Source organism: Musca domestica, unplaced genomic scaffold, assembly GCF_030504385.1.
Source record: "Musca domestica strain aabys unplaced genomic scaffold, Musca_domestica.polishedcontigs.V.1.1 2, whole genome shotgun sequence".
NCBI lineage: Eukaryota > Metazoa > Arthropoda > Insecta > Diptera > Muscidae > Musca > Musca domestica.
In genome coordinates this window covers 32,039,719-32,059,266 of record NW_026712249.1, presented here as the reverse complement: position 1 = coordinate 32,059,266, position 19,548 = coordinate 32,039,719, and the positions used below count along the sequence as shown (strand labels likewise).

Below are 19,548 nucleotides of genomic sequence, written 5' to 3'. Positions count from 1 at the left end.
CCTTGAAAAAATATTCTGTAAAAATCCACGTTTAATGGCTCTAATAGTCCTTGAAAAAATATTCTGTAAAAATCCACGTTTAATGGCTCTAATAGTCCTTGGAAAAATATTCTTTAAATAACCACGTTTAATGGCTCAGATAATCCTTGAAAAAATATTCTTTAAAAATCCACGTTTCATGGCTCTGATAGTCCTTGAAAAAATATTCTTTAAAAATCCACGTTTAATGGCTCTGATAGTCCTTGAAAAAATATTCTTTAAAAATCCACGTTTAATGGCTCTGATAGTCCTTGAAAAAATATTATTTAAAAATCCACGTTTAATGGCTCTGATAGTCCTTGAAAAAATATTCTTTAAAAATCCACGTTTAATGGCTCTGATAGTCCTTGAAAAAATATTCTATTAAAATCCACGTTTGGTGGGACTGCAAGTCCTTGAAAAATATTCTTTAAAAATCCACGTTTATTGGCTCTAATAGTCCTTGGAAAAATATTCTTTAAAAATCCACATTTGATGAGACTGCAAGTCCTTGAAAAATATTCTTTAAAAATCCACGTTTATTGGCTCTAATAGTCCTTGGAAAAATATTCTTTAAAAATCCACATTTGATGAGACTGCAAGTCCTTGAAAAAATATTCTTTAAAAATCCACGTTTAATGGATCTGAAAGTCCTTGAAAATTATTCTTTTTAATCCACGTTTGATGGGACTGCAAGTCCTTGAAAAAATATTCTTTAAAAATCCACATTTGATGAGACTGCAAGTCCTTGAAAAAATATTCTTTAAAAATCCACATTTGATGAGACTGCAAGTCCTTGAAAAAATATTCTTTAAAAATCCACATTTGATGAGACTGCAAGTCCTTGAAAAAATATTCTTTAAAAATCCACATTTGATGAGACTGCAAGTCCTTGAAAAAATATTCTTTAAAAATCCACATTTGATGAGACTGCAAGTCCTTGAAAAAATATTCTTTAAAAATCCACGTTTTATGGACCTGAATGTCCTTGAAAATTATTCTTTAAAAATCAACGTTTTATGGACCTGAATGTCCTTGAAAATTATTCTTTAAAAATCCACGTTTTATGGACCTGAATGTCCTTGAAAATTATTCTTTAAAAATCAACGTTTTATGGACCTGAATGTCCTTGAAAATTATTCTTTAAAAATCCACGTTTTATGGACTTGAATGTCCTTGAAAATTATTCTTTAAAAATCCACGTTTTATGGACCTGAATGTCCTTGAAAATTATTCTTTAAAAATCCACGTTTTATGGACCTGAATGTCCTTGAAAACTATTCTTTAAAAATCCACGTTTTATGGACCTGAATATCCTTGAAAATTATTCTTTAAAAATCCACGTTTTATGGACCTGAATATCCTTGAAAATTATTCTTTAAAAATCCACGTTTTAAAAAAAAAACTATTCTTTAAAAATTTGCGTTTTTTTTTTTGACCAGAAAGTCCTTGAAAAATATTCTTTTTAAATCCACGTTTGATGGGACTGCAAGTCCTTGAAAAAATATTCTTTTTAAATCCACGTTTGATGGGACTGCAAGTCCTTGAAAAAATATTCTTTAAAAATCCACGTTTGATGGGACTGCAAGTCCTTGAAAAATATTCTTTAAAAATCCACGTTGGATGGGACTGCAAGTCTTTGAAAAATATTCTTTAAAAATCCACGTTGGATGGGACTGCAAGTCTTTGAAAAATATTCTTTAAAAATCCACGTTGGATGGGACTGCAAGTCTTTGAAAAATATTCTTTAAAAATCCACGTTTTATGGACCTGAATATCCTTGAAAATTATTCTTTAAAAATCCACGTTTTATGGACCTGAATATCCTTGAAAATTATTATTTAAAAATCCACGTTTTATGGACCTCAATGTCCTTGAAAACTATTCTTTAAAAATTTGCGTTTTTTTTTAACAGAAAGTCCTTGAAAAATATTCTTTTTAAATCCACGTTTGATGGGACTGCAAGTCCTTGAAAAAATATTCTTTTTAAATACACGTTTGATGGGACTGCAAGTTCTTGAAAAAATATTCTTTAAAAATCCACGTTTAATGGCTCTGATAGTCCTTGAAAAAATATTCTTTAAAAATCCACGTTTAATGGCTCTGATAGTCCTTGAAAAAATATTCTTTAAAAATCCACGTTTAATGGCTCTGATAGTCCTTGAAAAAATATTCTTTAAAAATCCACGTTTAATGACTCTGATAGTCCTTGCAAAAATATTCTTTAAAAATCCACGTTTAATGGCTCTGATAGTCCTTGAAAAAATATTCTTTAAAAATCCACGTTTAATGGCTCTGATAGTCCTTGAAAAAATATTCTTTAAAAATCCACGTTTAATGGGTCTGATAGTCCTTGAAAAAATATTCTTTAAAAATCCACGTTTAATGGTTCTAACAGTCCTTGAAAAACTACTTTATTTAATAATCCACGTTTAATGGCTCTAATATTCCTTGAAAAAATATTCTTTAAAAATCCACATTTAATAGTTTTTTTTAGTCCTTGAAAAAATATTCTTTAAAAATCCACGTTTAATGGCTCTAATAGTCCTTGGAAAAATATTCTTTAAAAATCCACGTTTAATGGCTCTGATAGTCCTTGGAAAAATATTCTTTAAAAATCCACGTTTAATGGCTCTAATAGTCCTTGAAAAAATATTCTTTAAAAATCCACGTTTATTGGCTCTAATAGTCCTTGGAAAAATATTCTTTAAAAATCCACATCTGATGGTTCCAATAGTCCTTGAAAAAAATATTCTTTAAAAATCCACGTTTATTGGCTCTAATAGTCCTTGGAAAAATATTCTTTAAAAATCCACATTTGATGAGACTGCAAGTCCTTGAAAAAATATTCTTTAAAAATCCACGTTTAATGGATCTGAAAGTCCTTGAAAATTATTCTTTTTAATCCACGTTTGATGGGACTGCAAGTCCTTGAAAAAATATTCTTTAAAAATCCACATTTGATGAGACTGCAAGTCCTTGAAAAAATATTCTTTAAAAATCCACATTTGATGAGACTGCAAGTCCTTGAAAAAATATTCTTTAAAAATCCACATTTGATGAGACTGCAAGTCCTTGAAAAAATATTCTTTAAAAATCCACATTTGATGAGACTGCAAGTCCTTGAAAAAATATTCTTTAAAAATCCACATTTGATGAGACTGCAAGTTCTTGAAAAAATATTCTTTAAAAATCCACGTTTTATGGACCTGAATGTCCTTGAAAATTATTCTTTAAAAATCCACGTTTTATGGACCTGAATGTCCTTGAAAATTATTCTTTAAAAATCCACGTTTTATGGACCTGAATGTCCTTGAAAATTATTCTTTAAAAATCAACGTTTTATGGACCTGAATGTCCTTGAAAATTATTCTTTAAAAATCCACGTTTTATGGACTTGAATGTCCTTGAAAATTATTCTTTAAAAATCCACGTTTTATGGACCTGAATGTCCTTGAAAATTATTCTTTAAAAATCCACGTTTTATGGACCTGAATGTCCTTGAAAACTATTCTTTAAAAATCCACGTTTTATGGACCTGAATATCCTTGAAAATTATTCTTTAAAAATCCACGTTTTATGGACCTGAATATCCTTGAAAATTATTCTTTAAAAATCCACGTTTTAAAAAAAAAACTATTCTTTAAAAATTTGCGTTTTTTTTTTTGACCAGAAAGTCCTTGAAAAATATTCTTTTTAAATCCACGTTTGATGGGACTGCAAGTCCTTGAAAAAATATTCTTTTTAAATCCACGTTTGATGGGACTGCAAGTCCTTGAAAAAATATTCTTTAAAAATCCACGTTTAATGGTTCTAACAGTCCTTGAAAAACTACTTTATTTAATAATCCACGTTTAATGGCTCTAATATTCCTTGAAAAAATATTCTTTAAAAATCCACATTTAATAGTTTTTTTTAGTCCTTGAAAAAATATTCTTTAAAAATCCACGTTTAATGGCTCTAATAGTCCTTGGAAAAATATTCTTTAAAAATCCACGTTTAATGGCTCTGATAGTCCTTGGAAAAATATTCTTTAAAAATCCACGTTTAATGGCTCTAATAGTCCTTGAAAAAATATTCTTTAAAAATCCACGTTTATTGGCTCTAATAGTCCTTGGAAAAATATTCTTTAAAAATCCACGTTTAATGGCTCTAATAGTCCTTGGAAAAATATTCTTTAAAAATCCACGTTTAATGGCTCTGATAGTCCTTGGAAAAATATTCTTTAAAAATCCACGTTTAATGGCTCTGATAGTCCTTGAAAAAATATTCTTTAAAAATCCACGTTTAATGGCTCTAATAGTCCTTGGAAAAATATTCTTTAAAAATCCATGTTTAATGGCTCTAATAGTCCTTGAAAAAATATTCTTTAAAAATCCACGTTTAATGGCTCTAATAGTCTTTGGAAAAATATTCTTTAAAAATCCACATCTGATGGTTCCAATAGTCCTTGAAAAAAATATTCTTTGAAAATCCACGTTTAATGGCTCTAATAGTCCTTGAAAAAATATTCTTTGAAAATCCACGTTTAATGGCTCTAATAGTCCTTGAAAAAATATTCTTTAAAAATCCACGTTTAATGGCTCTAATAGTCCTTGGAAAAATATTCTTTAAAAATCCACGTTTAATGGCTCTAATAGTCCTTGGAAAAATATTCTTTAAAAATCCACGTTTAATGGCTCTAATAGTCCTTGGAAAAATATTCTTTAAAAATCCACGTTTAATGGCTCTAATAGACCTTGGAAAAATATTCTTTAAATATCCACGTTTAATGGCTCAAATAGTCCTTGCAAAAAAAATATTCTTTAAAAATCCACGTTTAATGACTCCAATAGTCCTTGAAAAAATATTCTGTAAAAATCCACGTTTAATGGCTCTAATAGTCCTTGAAAAAATATTCTGTAAAAATCCACGTTTAATGGCTCTAATAGTCCTTGGAAAAATATTCTTTAAATAACCACGTTTAATGGCTCAGATAATCCTTGAAAAAATATTCTTTAAAAATCCACGTTTCATGGCTCTGATAGTCCTTGAAAAAATATTCTTTAAAAATCCACGTTTAATGGCTCTGATAGTCCTTGAAAAAATATTCTTTAAAAATCCACGTTTGGTGGGACTGCAAGTCCTTGAAAAATATTCTTTAAAAATCCACGTTTATTGGCTCTAATAGTCCTTGGAAAAATATTCTTTAAAAATCCACATTTGATGAGACTGCAAGTCCTTGAAAAATATTCTTTAAAAATCCACGTTTATTGGCTCTAATAGTCCTTGGAAAAATATTCTTTAAAAATCCACATTTGATGAGACTGCAAGTCCTTGAAAAAATATTCTTTAAAAATCCACGTTTAATGGATCTGAAAGTCCTTGAAAATTATTCTTTTTAATCCACGTTTGATGGGACTGCAAGTCCTTGAAAAAATATTCTTTAAAAATCCACATTTGATGAGACTGCAAGTCCTTGAAAAAATATTCTTTAAAAATCCACATTTGATGAGACTGCAAGTCCTTGAAAAAATATTCTTTAAAAATCCACATTTGATGAGACTGCAAGTCCTTGAAAAAATATTCTTTAAAAATCCACATTTGATGAGACTGCAAGTCCTTGAAAAAATATTCTTTAAAAATCCACATTTGATGAGACTGCAAGTCCTTGAAAAAATATTCTTTAAAAATCCACGTTTTATGGACCTGAATGTCCTTGAAAATTATTCTTTAAAAATCCACGTTTTATGGACCTGAATGTCCTTGAAAATTATTCTTTAAAAATCCACGTTTTATGGACCTGAATGTCCTTGAAAATTATTCTTTAAAAATCAACGTTTTATGGACCTGAATGTCCTTGAAAATTATTCTTTAAAAATCCACGTTTTATGGACTTGAATGTCCTTGAAAATTATTCTTTAAAAATCCACGTTTTATGGACCTGAATGTCCTTGAAAATTATTCTTTAAAAATCCACGTTTTATGGACCTGAATGTCCTTGAAAACTATTCTTTAAAAATCCACGTTTTATGGACCTGAATATCCTTGAAAATTATTCTTTAAAAATCCACGTTTTATGGACCTGAATATCCTTGAAAATTATTCTTTAAAAATCCACGTTTTAAAAAAAAAACTATTCTTTAAAAATTTGCGTTTTTTTTTTTGACCAGAAAGTCCTTGAAAAATATTCTTTTTAAATCCACGTTTGATGGGACTGCAAGTCCTTGAAAAAATATTCTTTTTAAATCCACGTTTGATGGGACTGCAAGTCCTTGAAAAAATATTCTTTAAAAATCCACGTTTGATGGGACTGCAAGTCCTTGAAAAATATTCTTTAAAAATCCACGTTGGATGGGACTGCAAGTCTTTGAAAAATATTCTTTAAAAATCCACGTTGGATGGGACTGCAAGTCTTTGAAAAATATTCTTTAAAAATCCACGTTGGATGGGACTGCAAGTCTTTGAAAAATATTCTTTAAAAATCCACGTTTTATGGACCTGAATATCCTTGAAAATTATTCTTTAAAAATCCACGTTTTATGGACCTGAATATCCTTGAAAATTATTATTTAAAAATCCACGTTGGATGGGACTGCAAGTCTTTGAAAAATATTCTTTAAAAATCCACGTTTTATGGACCTGAATATCCTTGAAAATTATTCTTTAAAAATCCACGTTTTATGGACCTGAATATCCTTGAAAATTATTATTTAAAAATCCACGTTTTATGGACCTCAATGTCCTTGAAAACTATTCTTTAAAAATTTGCGTTTTTTTTAACAGAAAGTCCTTGAAAAATATTCTTTTTAAATCCACGTTTGATGGGACTGCAAGTCCTTGAAAAAATATTCTTTTTAAATACACGTTTGATGGGACTGCAAGTTCTTGAAAAAATATTCTTTAAAAATCCACGTTTAATGGCTCTGATAGTCCTTGAAAAAATATTCTTTAAAAATCCACGTTTAATGGCTCTGATAGTCCTTGAAAAAATATTCTTTAAAAATCCACGTTTAATGGCTCTGATAGTCCTTGAAAAAATATTCTTTAAAAATCCACGTTTAATGACTCTGATAGTCCTTGAAAAAATATTCTTTAAAAATCCACGTTTAATGGCTCTGATAGTCCTTGAAAAAATATTCTTTAAAAATCCACGTTTAATGGCTCTGATAGTCCTTGAAAAAATATTCTTTAAAAATCCACGTTTAATGGCTCTGATAGTCCTTGAAAAAATATTCTTTAAAAATCCACGTTTAATGGTTCTAACAGTCCTTGAAAAACTACTTTATTTAATAATCCACGTTTAATGGCTCTAATATTCCTTGAAAAAATATTCTTTAAAAATCCACATTTAATAGTTTTTTTTAGTCCTTGAAAAAATATTCTTTAAAAATCCACGTTTAATGGCTCTAATAGTCCTTGGAAAAATATTCTTTAAAAATCCACGTTTAATGGCTCTGATAGTCCTTGGAAAAATATTCTTTAAAAATCCACGTTTAATGGCTCTAATAGTCCTTGAAAAAATATTCTTTAAAAATCCACGTTTATTGGCTCTAATAGTCCTTGGAAAAATATTCTTTAAAAATCCACATCTGATGGTTCCAATAGTCCTTGAAAAAAATATTCTTTAAAAATCCACGTTTAATGACTCCAATAGTCCTTGAAAAAATATTCTGTAAAAATCCACGTTTAATGGCTCTAATAGTCCTTGGAAAAATATTCTTTAAAAATCCACGTTTAATGGCTCTGATAGTCCTTGGAAAAATATTCTTTAAAAATCCACGTTTAATGGCTCTGATAGTCTTTGGAAAAATATTCTTTAAAAATCCACGTTTAATGGCTCTGATAGTCTTTGGAAAAATATTCTTTAAAAATCCACGTTTAATGGCTCTGATAGTCCTTGAAAAAATATTCTTTAAAAATCCACGTTTAATGGCTCTGATAGTCCTTGAAAAAATATTCTTTAAAAATCCACGTTTAATGGCTCTGATAGTCTTTGGAAAAATATTCTTTAAAAATCCACGTTTAATGGCTCTGATAGTCTTTGGAAAAATATTCTTTAAAAATCCACGTTTAATGGCTCTAATAGTCCTTGGAAAAATATTCTTTAAAAATCCACGTTTAATGGCTCTGATAGTCCTTGGAAAAATATTCTTTAAAAATCCACGTTTAATGGCTCTAATAGTCCTTGAAAAAATATTCTTTAAAAATCCACGTTTATTGGCTCTAATAGTCCTTGGAAAAATATTCTTTAAAAATCCACATCTGATGGTTCCAATAGTCCTTGAAAAAAATATTCTTTAAAAATCCACGTTTAATGACTCCAATAGTCCTTGAAAAAATATTCTGTAAAAATCCACGTTTAATGGCTCTAATAGTCCTTGGAAAAATATTCTTTAAAAATCCACGTTTAATGGCTCTGATAGTCCTTGGAAAAATATTCTTTAAAAATCCACGTTTAATGGCTCTGATAGTCTTTGGAAAAATATTCTTTAAAAATCCACGTTTAATGGCTCTGATAGTCTTTGGAAAAATATTCTTTAAAAATCCACGTTTAATGGCTCTGATAGTCCTTGAAAAAATATTCTTTAAAAATCCACGTTTAATGGCTCTGATAGTCCTTAAAAAATATTCTTTAAAAATCCACGTTTAATGGCTCTAATAGTCTTTGAAAAAATATTCTTTAAAAATCCAAAATTAAAAGTCCTGGTAGTTCTTAAAAATGAAAAATCCAAATTTGAAAATCCACCATCGAAATAATAAAATAAAATTGTTCTACAAAACATTTCTTCATCATCGTCTTCCTAGCTTTCACAAAACGATTTTCTGTAAAGCACTACACGATTTTATATCTCCTAAAAGTAGGAGAACGTAAACGAAGTGTAAAAGCGTCAAAGTAACACTGAAAAGTATCATTAAATTTATGTTTCTGGCTGGTTGGATGCCTTGGCAACAGCAGAAGCAACTACAGCACGGCGCTGCAAATGCCATAAACGCTTTACACATTATGAATTTTTATGATATTCACAAGTTATTCCATTTGCTTTTATATTATGTCGCACGTTTTTTCATTCATTCATTCATTCCTTTCTTTCTCTCCCTCTCTGTCTCTGTCGTTCCAGGTCATTGAAGAACGTATCGTACACATTCCGACAGTGCCCGCCCAGCCAGAGCCATTCTATCAGCCAACGGGTAAAGAATTGAAACCGAATCCAGTGGGTGAGGAGAATGGCATTGTTGTATTCAATTACAATCCCATAAGTGCGGTAAATTATGTAAGTTGATAGCATTCGGTTCCCGTTTTTTGTTCGATATTACATTGTTGTTGTTATTTTTGTTGTTGCACTTTAATTAGTAAATTTGTGATGGGCGACCACATTGTTCTTTTTCTTGGCTTTTAGCAGGAATGGAATTTTTAACATGACATAAATCCCTTGCAACTATAAACTAACAAAATCTGTCAAATACACACGCACACACACACTCACATCGATAGGTGAAAAAGCCAATTAGTAGCAAAATTTCACATAACATTAGCAGGCTAATAAAGTAATATTGATGTCAATAACTGTCATTGCCAGCACTAGCAGCATTAATTTTAATTTGGTAAATATTAGTAACCCAAAATAGGAAGCACAACAAAATCGACAATATCGAGTCTGTCTAGACTCCTGTTAAAGAAGTCTGTCTAGACTCCTGTTAAAGAAGTCTGTCTAGACTCCTGTTAAAGGAGTCTGTCTAGACTCCTGTTAAAGGAGTCTGTAGAGACTCCTGTTAAAGGAGTCAGTAGAGACTCCTATTAAAGGAGTCTGTAGAGACTCCTATTAAAGGAGTCTGTAGAGACTCCTGTTAAAGGAGTCTGTAGAGACTCCTGTTAAAGGAGTCTGTATAGATTCTGTTAAAAGAGTCTCCTGTTAAAGGAGTCTGTCTAGACTCCTGTTAAAGGAGTCTTTCAAGACTCCTGTTAAAGGAGTCTTTCAAGACTCCTGTTAAAGGAGTCTGTCTAGACTCCTGTTAAAGAAGTCTGTCTAGACTCCTGTTAAAGAAGTCTGTCTAGACTCCTGTTAAAGGAGTCTGTAGAGACTCCTGTTAAAGGAGTCTGTAGAGACTCCTGTTAAAGGAGTCTGTAGAGACTCCTGTTAAAGGAGTCTGTAGAGACTCCTGTTAAAGGAGTCTGTAGAGACTCCTGTTAAAGGAGTCTGTAGAGACTCCTGTTAAAGGAGTCTGTATAGATTCTGTTAAAAGAGTCTCCTGTTAAAGGAGTCTGTCTAGACTCCTGTTAAAGGAGTCTTTCTAGACTCCTGTTAAAGGAGTCTGTCTAGACTCCTGTTAAAGGAGTCTTTCTAGACTCCTGTTAAAGGAGTCTGTCTAGACTCCTGTTAAAGAAGTCTGTCTAGACTCCTGTTAAAGAAGTCTGTCTAGACTCCTGGTAAAGGAGTCTGTCTAGACTCCTGTTAAAGGAGTCTGTAGAGACTCCTGTTAAAGGAGTCTGTAGAGACTCCTGTTAAAGGAGTCTGTAGAGACTCCTGTTAAAGGAATATGTATAGATTATGTTAAAAGAGTCTCCTGTTAAAGGAGTCTGTCTAGACCCCTGTTAAAGAAGTCTGTCTAAACTCCTGTTAAAGAAGTCTGTCTAGACTCCTGTTAAAGGAGTCTCCTTAGACTCCTGTTAAAGAAGTCTGTCTAGACTCCTGTTAAAGTAGTCTGTCTAGGCTCCTGTTAGAGGAGTCTGTACAGACTCCTGCAAAAGGAGTCTGTCTAGACTCCTGTTAAAGGAGTCTGTATAGACTCCTGTTAAAGGAGTCTGTCTAGACTCCTGTTAAAGGAGTCTGTATAGAATCCTGTTAAAGGAGTATGTATAGAATCCTGTTAAAGAAGTCTGTCTAGACTCCTGTTAAAGAAGTCTGTCTAGACTCCTGTTAAAGAAGTCTGTCTAGACTCCTGTTAAAGAAGTCTCTCTAGACTCCTGTTTAAGGAGTCTGTCTAGACTCCTGTTAACGTCTGTCTAGACTCCTGTTAACGGAGTCTATCTAGACTGCTGTTAACGGAGTCTGTCTAGACTCCTGTTAAAGGAGTCTGTCTAGACTCCTGTTGAAGGAGTCTATACAGACTCCTCTAACATGAGTCTATACAGGCTCCTTTAACATGAATCTTTAAAAGGAGTCTGTATAGACTCCTTTTAGAGGAGTCTGTTAGCCTCCACAATATTATAGTTCCACATTTTAGAATTTAAAACACTTTCTCAAAATCCAAACTATATTCCTAACGCACTCTGTGTAGATTAGTTTGTTTTTGTTGTTGTAGTTGCCTCTGAATGCGAAAAAGAGAGATGCATTAATGCAAACAATAGAAAGCAAATACACCACCGACGAGCAGCATGCCTGTAAAACGTTCTTGAAAGGCAAACAAAATGGGAAAACGAGTGAAGGAAAAAAAAAGAAAACTAAAAATCAAACAACAACTGTGCCGGCTATTGTAAAATAAAAAGAAAAAACGGAAATTCACACGTTTTTCTAAAAATAGAATAAAAAATAAAATTGAAATAAACGAAGAAACCTTAAACTTGCGAAGCAAAAAAAATTAAATAAATCGAAAAAACCACGAGCATCTGTCGACATCAATGGCAAAAGAAATCGCAATGAATAACGTGAGGTCTAAATGGGTATTGGGTGAATAAATTGGATAGCTTAGGCCATATATGTGGTAGTAGGACAGCTTGAGGATTTCTTTCCAATATTTTTTAACGATTTCGATTCCAAAAGAAATTTTGTTGACTCCCAATTTCCATGTCGTCAATGAAAAGTATAAGTGTTTCTCTGGTTCTCAAATTAAAAAAAAAATTTTTTTTGGAAAAATTTAATTACATTTTTCAATGGTCGGACAGGTACATTTATGTTGACCCACTGAGATCCTCAATACATCAGAGTGTTACATTAACATATCTCCCCACACAGGAGTGCTTGAGGCTTCTTATAGCCATAGTGGAATGAAATATTAACCCGCCTTTTCAACATATCCCCTTACTAACACCTGCCATGCCCCAATGGTTCTACGTTTGCCTAACGTTGCGTTAACTCCCCTTTCCCTAATTATGTTCTCAAGTTTGGCATCCCCTGAGAAGAAAGTATATAACCTCTAACTCCCCCACCTTAACTTTCCAATTTAGGATAAATCTGCCCGTTCCTCCTCGAATAAAAATCACAATGACGACGATTCAAGCGATTCGGATGTGTCCTCGTGTGAATCGCAGGGATCAACTCCCGATCTCAAAACCCCCAAGAGGTTAGATAAAAATACCCATTTGATAACCAAACTGCTGACTACCCTGGAACAAAGGTCGTCGAGTAATTCCAATGAGGAAGAAGAAGATGAGGAGGAGGAAGACGACGAAGACACTGAAAATGAGAATGAGCAGGAAAACGATGAAGAAGGCCGAACCTGGGCCGAGGAAAATCCCATAACCCAAGAAGAAATCGAGGATATATGGGCGGACAAATCACCGGAATATCGGGCAGCCACACCCACCTATATACGCAAGCAATTTGGCAAGGATGTGATTGCCCAAAAATATGGCAAGGTTGGCAGCAAAACCAAGAAAAGGCAACGAAAACCCATAGAACTCGAACAGGATTTAATGGCCGGTTTGCAAGTAGAATTTAGTAGGACCAGCCTGGATCCCAATCCCGATAATGACAAGCCATCCCCCTCCAATGAATATGCAAAATTAAAAGCAAATCCCATCTTTAATCCCGACATGTCCCTGAACCTAAACGAATTGGCTAGACAAAGTGAAAATACCTCCCTCAATAGTTGTAGGAAATCCTCAAATTGGCTTTCAAAATCGAAACGGCCACAGCAACAGAGTGCAAATATGGAAATTCCCCAACCCTTCTCGGCCAATTATTCCTCATCCAGTAGTTGTTCGCCCCAGAGTAGGGAGCACAGTGTTAGTCCCATGTATGGCCCGCAATCCCACCAAATCACCTGCTGCTCTGATGCACCCTGTAGTTGTAGTTGTACCAATTTGAATTCCAAATTAAATTGCAAACAAAATTTTCAAATCAAACCCAAAGCAGGAGGAGAAGAAGAAGAATATGACGATGAAATAGAAAATCTGAATTTAAGAAAATCCATTCATGACTCAAAATCATCTACTAAATCTCTTCATTCATATTTACCACAGTTTAGCCGTTCCGCAGTGGGTGGTTCGAAATTTCTCACCAATTGTCATCCCTACAATCCGGAGGAGTATGATGGCCTTGAGTTTGAATCGCGCTTTGAGTCGGGAAATCTAGCCAAAGCGGTGCAAATAACCCCCGCCTATTATGAGTTATATCTGCGACCGGATTTGTATACCAGCCGTTCGAGACAGTGGTTTTACTTTCGGGTGCGTAAGACCAAACGGAATATGTTGTACAGGTGAGTGTGGGAATTTTGTTCTTGAGATTAAAATTTCAGAAATACCAAATTTCTATTTTAAATTTGCATCTTCAATTTATTTTCTCCTTTCCGTCATTATCTTTCTATTGCAGATTTTCCATTGTCAATTTAATTAAATCGGATAGTTTGTACAACGATGGAATGCGCCCGCTCATGTACTCCACCCACAATGCCAAAACAAGGAACGAAGGTTGGGTCCGTTGCGGTGACAACATCTGTTACTATCGCAATGACGATGAGTAAGTTCAAAACCAAAAACAACCAAACCAAAAGAATTAAAACGCAGACATTATTTTCATGTGTATGAGACATTCCATGTAGGAAGTAAAAAAAGAAGGTTCAGTGATAATTCTGGACAAAAATTGAACAATTAAACCAAAAAGTAGCAACTGCGGCCATTCAATATTCCCTACTAAAAAATAATATCGAAAGATGAGAGAATCTAAAGCAGTCCTATAAAGCATCCTAAAAAGACTCCTCTAAAGGAGCCTTAAAGACTCCTCTAAAGGAGCCTTAAAGACTCCTCTAAAGGAGCCTTAAAGACTCCTCTAAAGGAGCCTTAAAGACTCCTCTAAAGGAGCCTTAAAGACTTAAGGGGTTTTTAAGACTCCCCTAAAGGAGCCTTAAAGACACCTCTAAAGGAGCCTAAAATACTCCTCTAAAGTAGCCTTAAAGACTCATCTAAAGGAGCTTTAAAGACTCCTAAAGGAGTCTCAAAGACTCCTCTAAAGCAGCCTTAAAAACTCCTCTAAAGAACCTTAAAGACTCATCTAAAGTAGCTTTAAAGACTCCTAAAGGAGTCTCAAAGACACCTCTAAAGCAGCCTTAAAGACACCTCTAAAGGATCCTTAAAGACTCCCCTATAGGATCCTTAAAGACTCCTCTAAAGGAGCCTTAAACAGCCCTCTAAAGGAGACTTAAGGACTCCTCTAAGGAGCCTTAAAGACTCCTCTAAAGGTGCCTTAAAGACTCCTCTAAAGGTGCCTTAAAGACTCCTCTAAAGGTCCCTTAAAGACTCCTCTAAAGGAGCCTCAAAGACTCCTCTAAAAGAGCCTTAAAGACTCCTCTAAAGGAGCCTCAAAAACTGCTCTAAAGTAGCCTTAAAGACTCCTCTAAAGGATCCTTAAAGACTCCCCTATAGGATCCTTAAAGACTCCTCTAAAGCAGTCTTAGAGTCTCCTCTAAAGGAGTTTTAAAGACTCCTCTAATGGAGCATTAAAGAGTTCCCTAAAAGAGCCTTAAAGACACCTCTAGGGATCCTTAAAGACTCCCCTATAGGATTCTTAAAGACTCCTTTAAAGGAGCCTTAAACAGCCCTCTAAAGGAGCCTTAAAGACTCCTCTATAAGGTCTATAAAGACTCCTCTAAAGAGCCTTAAAGACTCATCTAAAGGAGCCTTAAAGACTCCTCTAAAGGAGCCTTAAAGACTCATCTAAAGGAGCCTTAAAGACTCCTCTAAAGGAGCCTTAAAGACTCCTCTAAAGTAGCCTTAAAGTTTTCTTTACAAAATCCAGTAGTTTAATCCGGAGGCCCTCGGAGACCCCTTCTTCCTTAAAACATTATTTTTTAAAAAAGTTCATCATTTTTAATTAGAAAATTCATTTTTAACATTTCACGAAATGCTTGAAAAAATTGTATTTGACATTTGATCTGACAGTCCTGGATTAATTTTTTTTATAAAACTCCGTCCATAATTTTTTATCAGAAGGTCCTTTATAATATTTCCATAAAAAAAGGAAACATAAATAAATGATCGAAATCCTGTTAATTATTTTTTTAAAGAACACGATACTTATACGGGGTCTTCTATAATAGGATTTTTAATCTATAGATCCTTGATAAAATTCCATTTAAAAAAGTCCATGATTTTAAATCAGAAGGTCCTTTCACTAAAATAGACGAAGTTTTTGATTCAATAAATACACATTTTCTTTAAAACAACCCAAATTATTTGATCAGGAGATTCTTGATTACACGAGGAGAAAGGTGATACTTCATAAAATTTGATTAAAATAGCTAAGATATTTGAAACTTTTTCGGAAAAAAAAAGTCCATCACTTTTTAATCAGAAGGTCCGTTCGTGCCAAATATTGAATAATCTCCATCAGTTGGAACGAATTTCGCAATTTTCCAAAAAAACGAACAAAAATCCGTTAAAAAATCTGTTACAAATATCGAATGTAGCCTTATAATAGGGTCTATACGACGACGTGGACCTGCATAGACATCTTTTGTCATAAGCTATTACAATATTCAAATGCAAATCTTGAAAAATAAGATTCGGTGAATAATGTCGCTAAAATCATCAAAATACCGAATATATAGAGATGTACCGTTATATGGGGGCTCTATACGAAGACGTGGACCTGCACAGACAATTTTCTGTCATAGGCTGTAGTAGCCATTACGAACTTCAAATACCAAATTTGAAACAATTCCGGTGAATAATGTCGCCAAATTCATCAAAATACCGAATATCGAGAGGTGCCGGGCTATACGAAGACGGGGACCTGCACAGACAATTTTACGTCATAGGCGTAATACAGCCATTACGAACTTCAAATACCAAATTTGAAACATTTACGGTGAATAATGTCGCTAAATTCATCAAAATACCGAATATAGGGAAGTGCCGTTATATGCGCGCTATACGAAGGTGTGGACCTGCACGGACAACGTTTCGGTCATAGGCTGTAGTATCCATTACAAACTTCAAATACCAAATTTGAAATAATTTCAGTGAATAATGTCGCTTAAATTACCAAAATATCGAAAATAGGGAGGTACCAATATATGGGGGCTATACCAAAACGTGGACCCATTTTCACCAAAAGTCCTGCAGACATAGTGTACATTTGAGTAAAATTTTATCAACCTACTTCATTTCGTTCGGAAGCTAGAGTGATTCCACAGACGGACAGACGGATGGAGAATTTTATGCTTTAAGTATGTAATGTATATTTCGAGATGTTATAAACGGAATGACAAACTTAATATACCCTCCATACTATGGTGGAGGGTATAACAAGGCCACGTTTTTTCATTGATGATGAATTTATAACAATATGTCCTTGGGAAAAAGGTTTGCACTTGACAATTTTGAACTTAGCAGTGAAAATTTTTTTTAAATATTTTAGAATATTTGAAGCATTGGATGTCGCTGATTATGCGCTGCCTTTATTATTTAGATGAGAAATTAAAACTAAGTTGGTATCGTGATATGGCTCTTCTAAGTGCATACCCTGTACCAGATATATATTTGTCCAAAAATTTCAATCTTTTCTTGAAAGATCCTATATTTCCGTGGTCCGCTTTATAATAATTCATTCGTCTTTTCCAGGAAAATAATTGTTTCAAGCTTAGCTTTGCATTCTTCGATAAACTCAAAATATTCATCATTGCCCCAAAACTTGTGGATTTTAATTTTGAGATTTCTTCAAATTCAATTGTTTATGGCATAATATCAACAAATTCACATGGAATGTCTCATATATGTGATTTTCTAGTTAAAATATGCACACACACACAACACACTTTTATAATTGGGTTCAAACACACATCTGACCTCTTTCAACCTAAAGAAATAACATAGTAACATATACGAATTTTGTCATGTAAATGAAACAACTAATTACAAAATGTTTTTTTTTAATTTACGAAAACAAAAGAAAATGAAGCTACATCAAAATTTTAAATTCCAACACAATTTTGCACATGGAGAGAGAATTTAATACACATAAAGAGAGAAAGATACTACAGTAATAATATCAAAATAAATAATTATCTCATTTAATTGCAATTCTTGTATTATAATGAGCTTTTCTTGTTTCTTATTTTCTTCTTCTTTCACGATTTCTCTGTGTCTTTTCTATGGTTTCCTTTGGTCTCATAACTTCTTGGGCTCTATGTGTTTTTGTCATAAAATATCTCTCGGTCTCGCTCTCTTAATTAATGTTGCTATGTTTTCTCCATTCGTTCTTCTCTAATTCTAACATTTAACTAATTTACATTTTTTGCCATTGTCATCACAACGGCATTTGCATTAATGTATGTGTATTTGTGTGTGTGTGTGTCTGCTTTGTGCGTGTGTGTTATAAATGTCATGATATTTCTTTTTAGCAACCAAACCAGTGAAGAGGAAGAGGACAATTCTTCATACACTCTCACCTTTAATATTGAATTTGAGCATGACAATGACACCGTCTATTTTGCTCACAGCTACCCATACACCTACAGTGATTTACAGGTAAGCGCATAACAAAACAAAACCAGGGAATTGTTTATTTTCTTTACATGGATGTTTAATGTGGAGTGGGGGAGGAAAAAATTAATTAATGTTATTGTGAGATGGTCCTGTTATATTGAGAGTGTATAACAAAAGGGGAGTTATTTAATGAAGCTGACATGAAGATCCACTTACCTTTCAGTGATTTCACGGGAGAATAAAATCTGTAAAGAGAGAAGAAAATGGGGGCGAACTGTTATTTGATTGATTTGATGTTTTGAAATGATATAAAATAATTAATTGCTTAATTGCTAATTTGTTAGACAATAGAATCGACTAGGGGAAAAAGCAAAAGTAGTCGAAGCCATTCTAAATAAATAAATAAACTCGGAAGATAATCCATAACTAAATATATTTTATTTAGACTCGTATTTAAATTATACAAATTAGAGAGTTTATATGGTGTTGTCGACAGATATACAGGGTGAGATAAAAATATTGCAACAAAGTCAAACGCCATAATTTTTACATTTTCATACCCTTTACCATAATATGAAGGGTATATAAAGTTTGTCATTCCGTTTGTAACACATCGAAATATATATTTTAGATCCCACAAAGATCAGCAAAAATTCTATGTCGATTTAGTGATGTCCGTCCGTTTGTGGAAATCACCCTAGCTTCCGAACGAGATGACGTAGGTTGATAAAATTTTACCCAAATGTATATAATGTCTTCAGGACTTTTGGTATTGAAAACAGGCCATGTAGGTCCACGTTTTGGCATAGCCCCCATAAAACAGTACCTCCTGATATTCGGTATTTTGATGATTTTAGCGACATTATTCAACGGAATTGTTTCAAATTTGGTATTTGAAGTTCGTAAGACAGAAAATTGTCTGTGCACCTGCACACATCTTCGTATAAACCTCATATAACGGTACGTCCCGATATTCGGTATTTTGATGATTTTAGCGACATTATTGCCCGGAATTGTTTCAAATTTGGTATTTGAAGTTCGTAATGGATGCTACAGCCTGTGACAGAAAATGCTCTATGCAGGTCCACGTCGTATAGACCCCAATATAACGGCTATATTCGGTATTTTAAAGATTTTAACGGATTTTATTTTTTGAAAATTTCCAAATTCGTTCCAAATGGTGAAGGGTATTCAAACTTAGGTCCGGCCGAACTTACTGCTTTCTTACTTGTTTTTTTTTTTATTTTATTGAATGAAAGCAAAAAATGTCGGAAACAGCATCAAATTTTAGAATTAGTTTAGATTTGTTCGAATTGAACACCTTTGGCACAAATTATGGGCTTCAAACGGCCAATGAAACCACACACGCTGCCCAAATGTTGCTCTGCCGTATTCTGGTCCATTCCTGGTGAAGCGCTTGTTTGAAGTGATCGACACTTTGGAAATTTTTAGTGACAACGTTGCTTTCCAAAATACTACAGACGCAATAGTCCAAAGGATTAGTATCCGGAGAATTTTGTGGCCATTGTGCGCTGGAAATGAAGCGAGGAACCTCATTTTTTAACCATTCTTGGGTGGCGCGTGCTGAGTGCGATGGTGCTGAGTCCTGTTGGAATCTTCTATGTCTGCGGCCAAAATGTTTGCGTACCCAAAGCTTTAATACACCCTCCAGAATATTTTCGCGTTTATATTCGGAATTCATTCTGATGCCACGGTCGATAAGTACGAACGGAGAGCGACCATCGGCTGTTATGGCGACCCACACCATCATCATGGCCGGCGCTTGAGTTCTGGTGGCCAACTGAAGGTGCACATTTTCAGCTGACCTCTTTGGCAAGTAAACACGATCATTTTGTTTGTTTACAGACTGCAGGACATCGGAGAAAACCAAATTCGGCAGTTCACCA

General features: G+C 33.6%; 2 protein-coding genes across 10 annotated transcripts in view; one reads left to right on the top strand and one right to left on the bottom strand.

The window, feature by feature from the left end:
* Positions 1-17,874, bottom strand: part of LOC101895346 (glutamine-dependent NAD(+) synthetase) — a 198,991-nt gene extending 181,117 nt beyond the window's left edge. The window contains exon 1 of the mRNA XM_059122101.1: positions 17,858-17,874. The gene's annotated coding sequence lies outside the window, so the exon portion shown is untranslated. The remainder of the gene's footprint in view (positions 1-17,857) is intronic.
* The window catches only part of LOC101891509 (cytosolic carboxypeptidase Nna1), a 239,347-nt gene that overhangs the window by 158,704 nt on the left and 61,095 nt on the right, over positions 1-19,548 (top strand). For 6 of the 9 annotated variants that reach the window (XM_059122097.1, XM_059122095.1, XM_059122096.1 and 3 more), the window contains exons 3-6: positions 9,120-9,272; positions 12,164-13,416; positions 13,530-13,676; positions 17,557-17,683. In XM_059122097.1, the coding sequence (XP_058978080.1) occupies positions 9,120-9,272; positions 12,164-13,416; positions 13,530-13,676; positions 17,557-17,683 (1,680 nt within the window). The remainder of the gene's footprint in view (positions 1-9,119; positions 9,273-12,163; positions 13,417-13,529; positions 13,677-17,556; positions 17,684-19,548) is intronic. The other 3 variants (XM_059122099.1, XM_059122100.1, XM_059122093.1) reach the window with 3 other exon arrangements.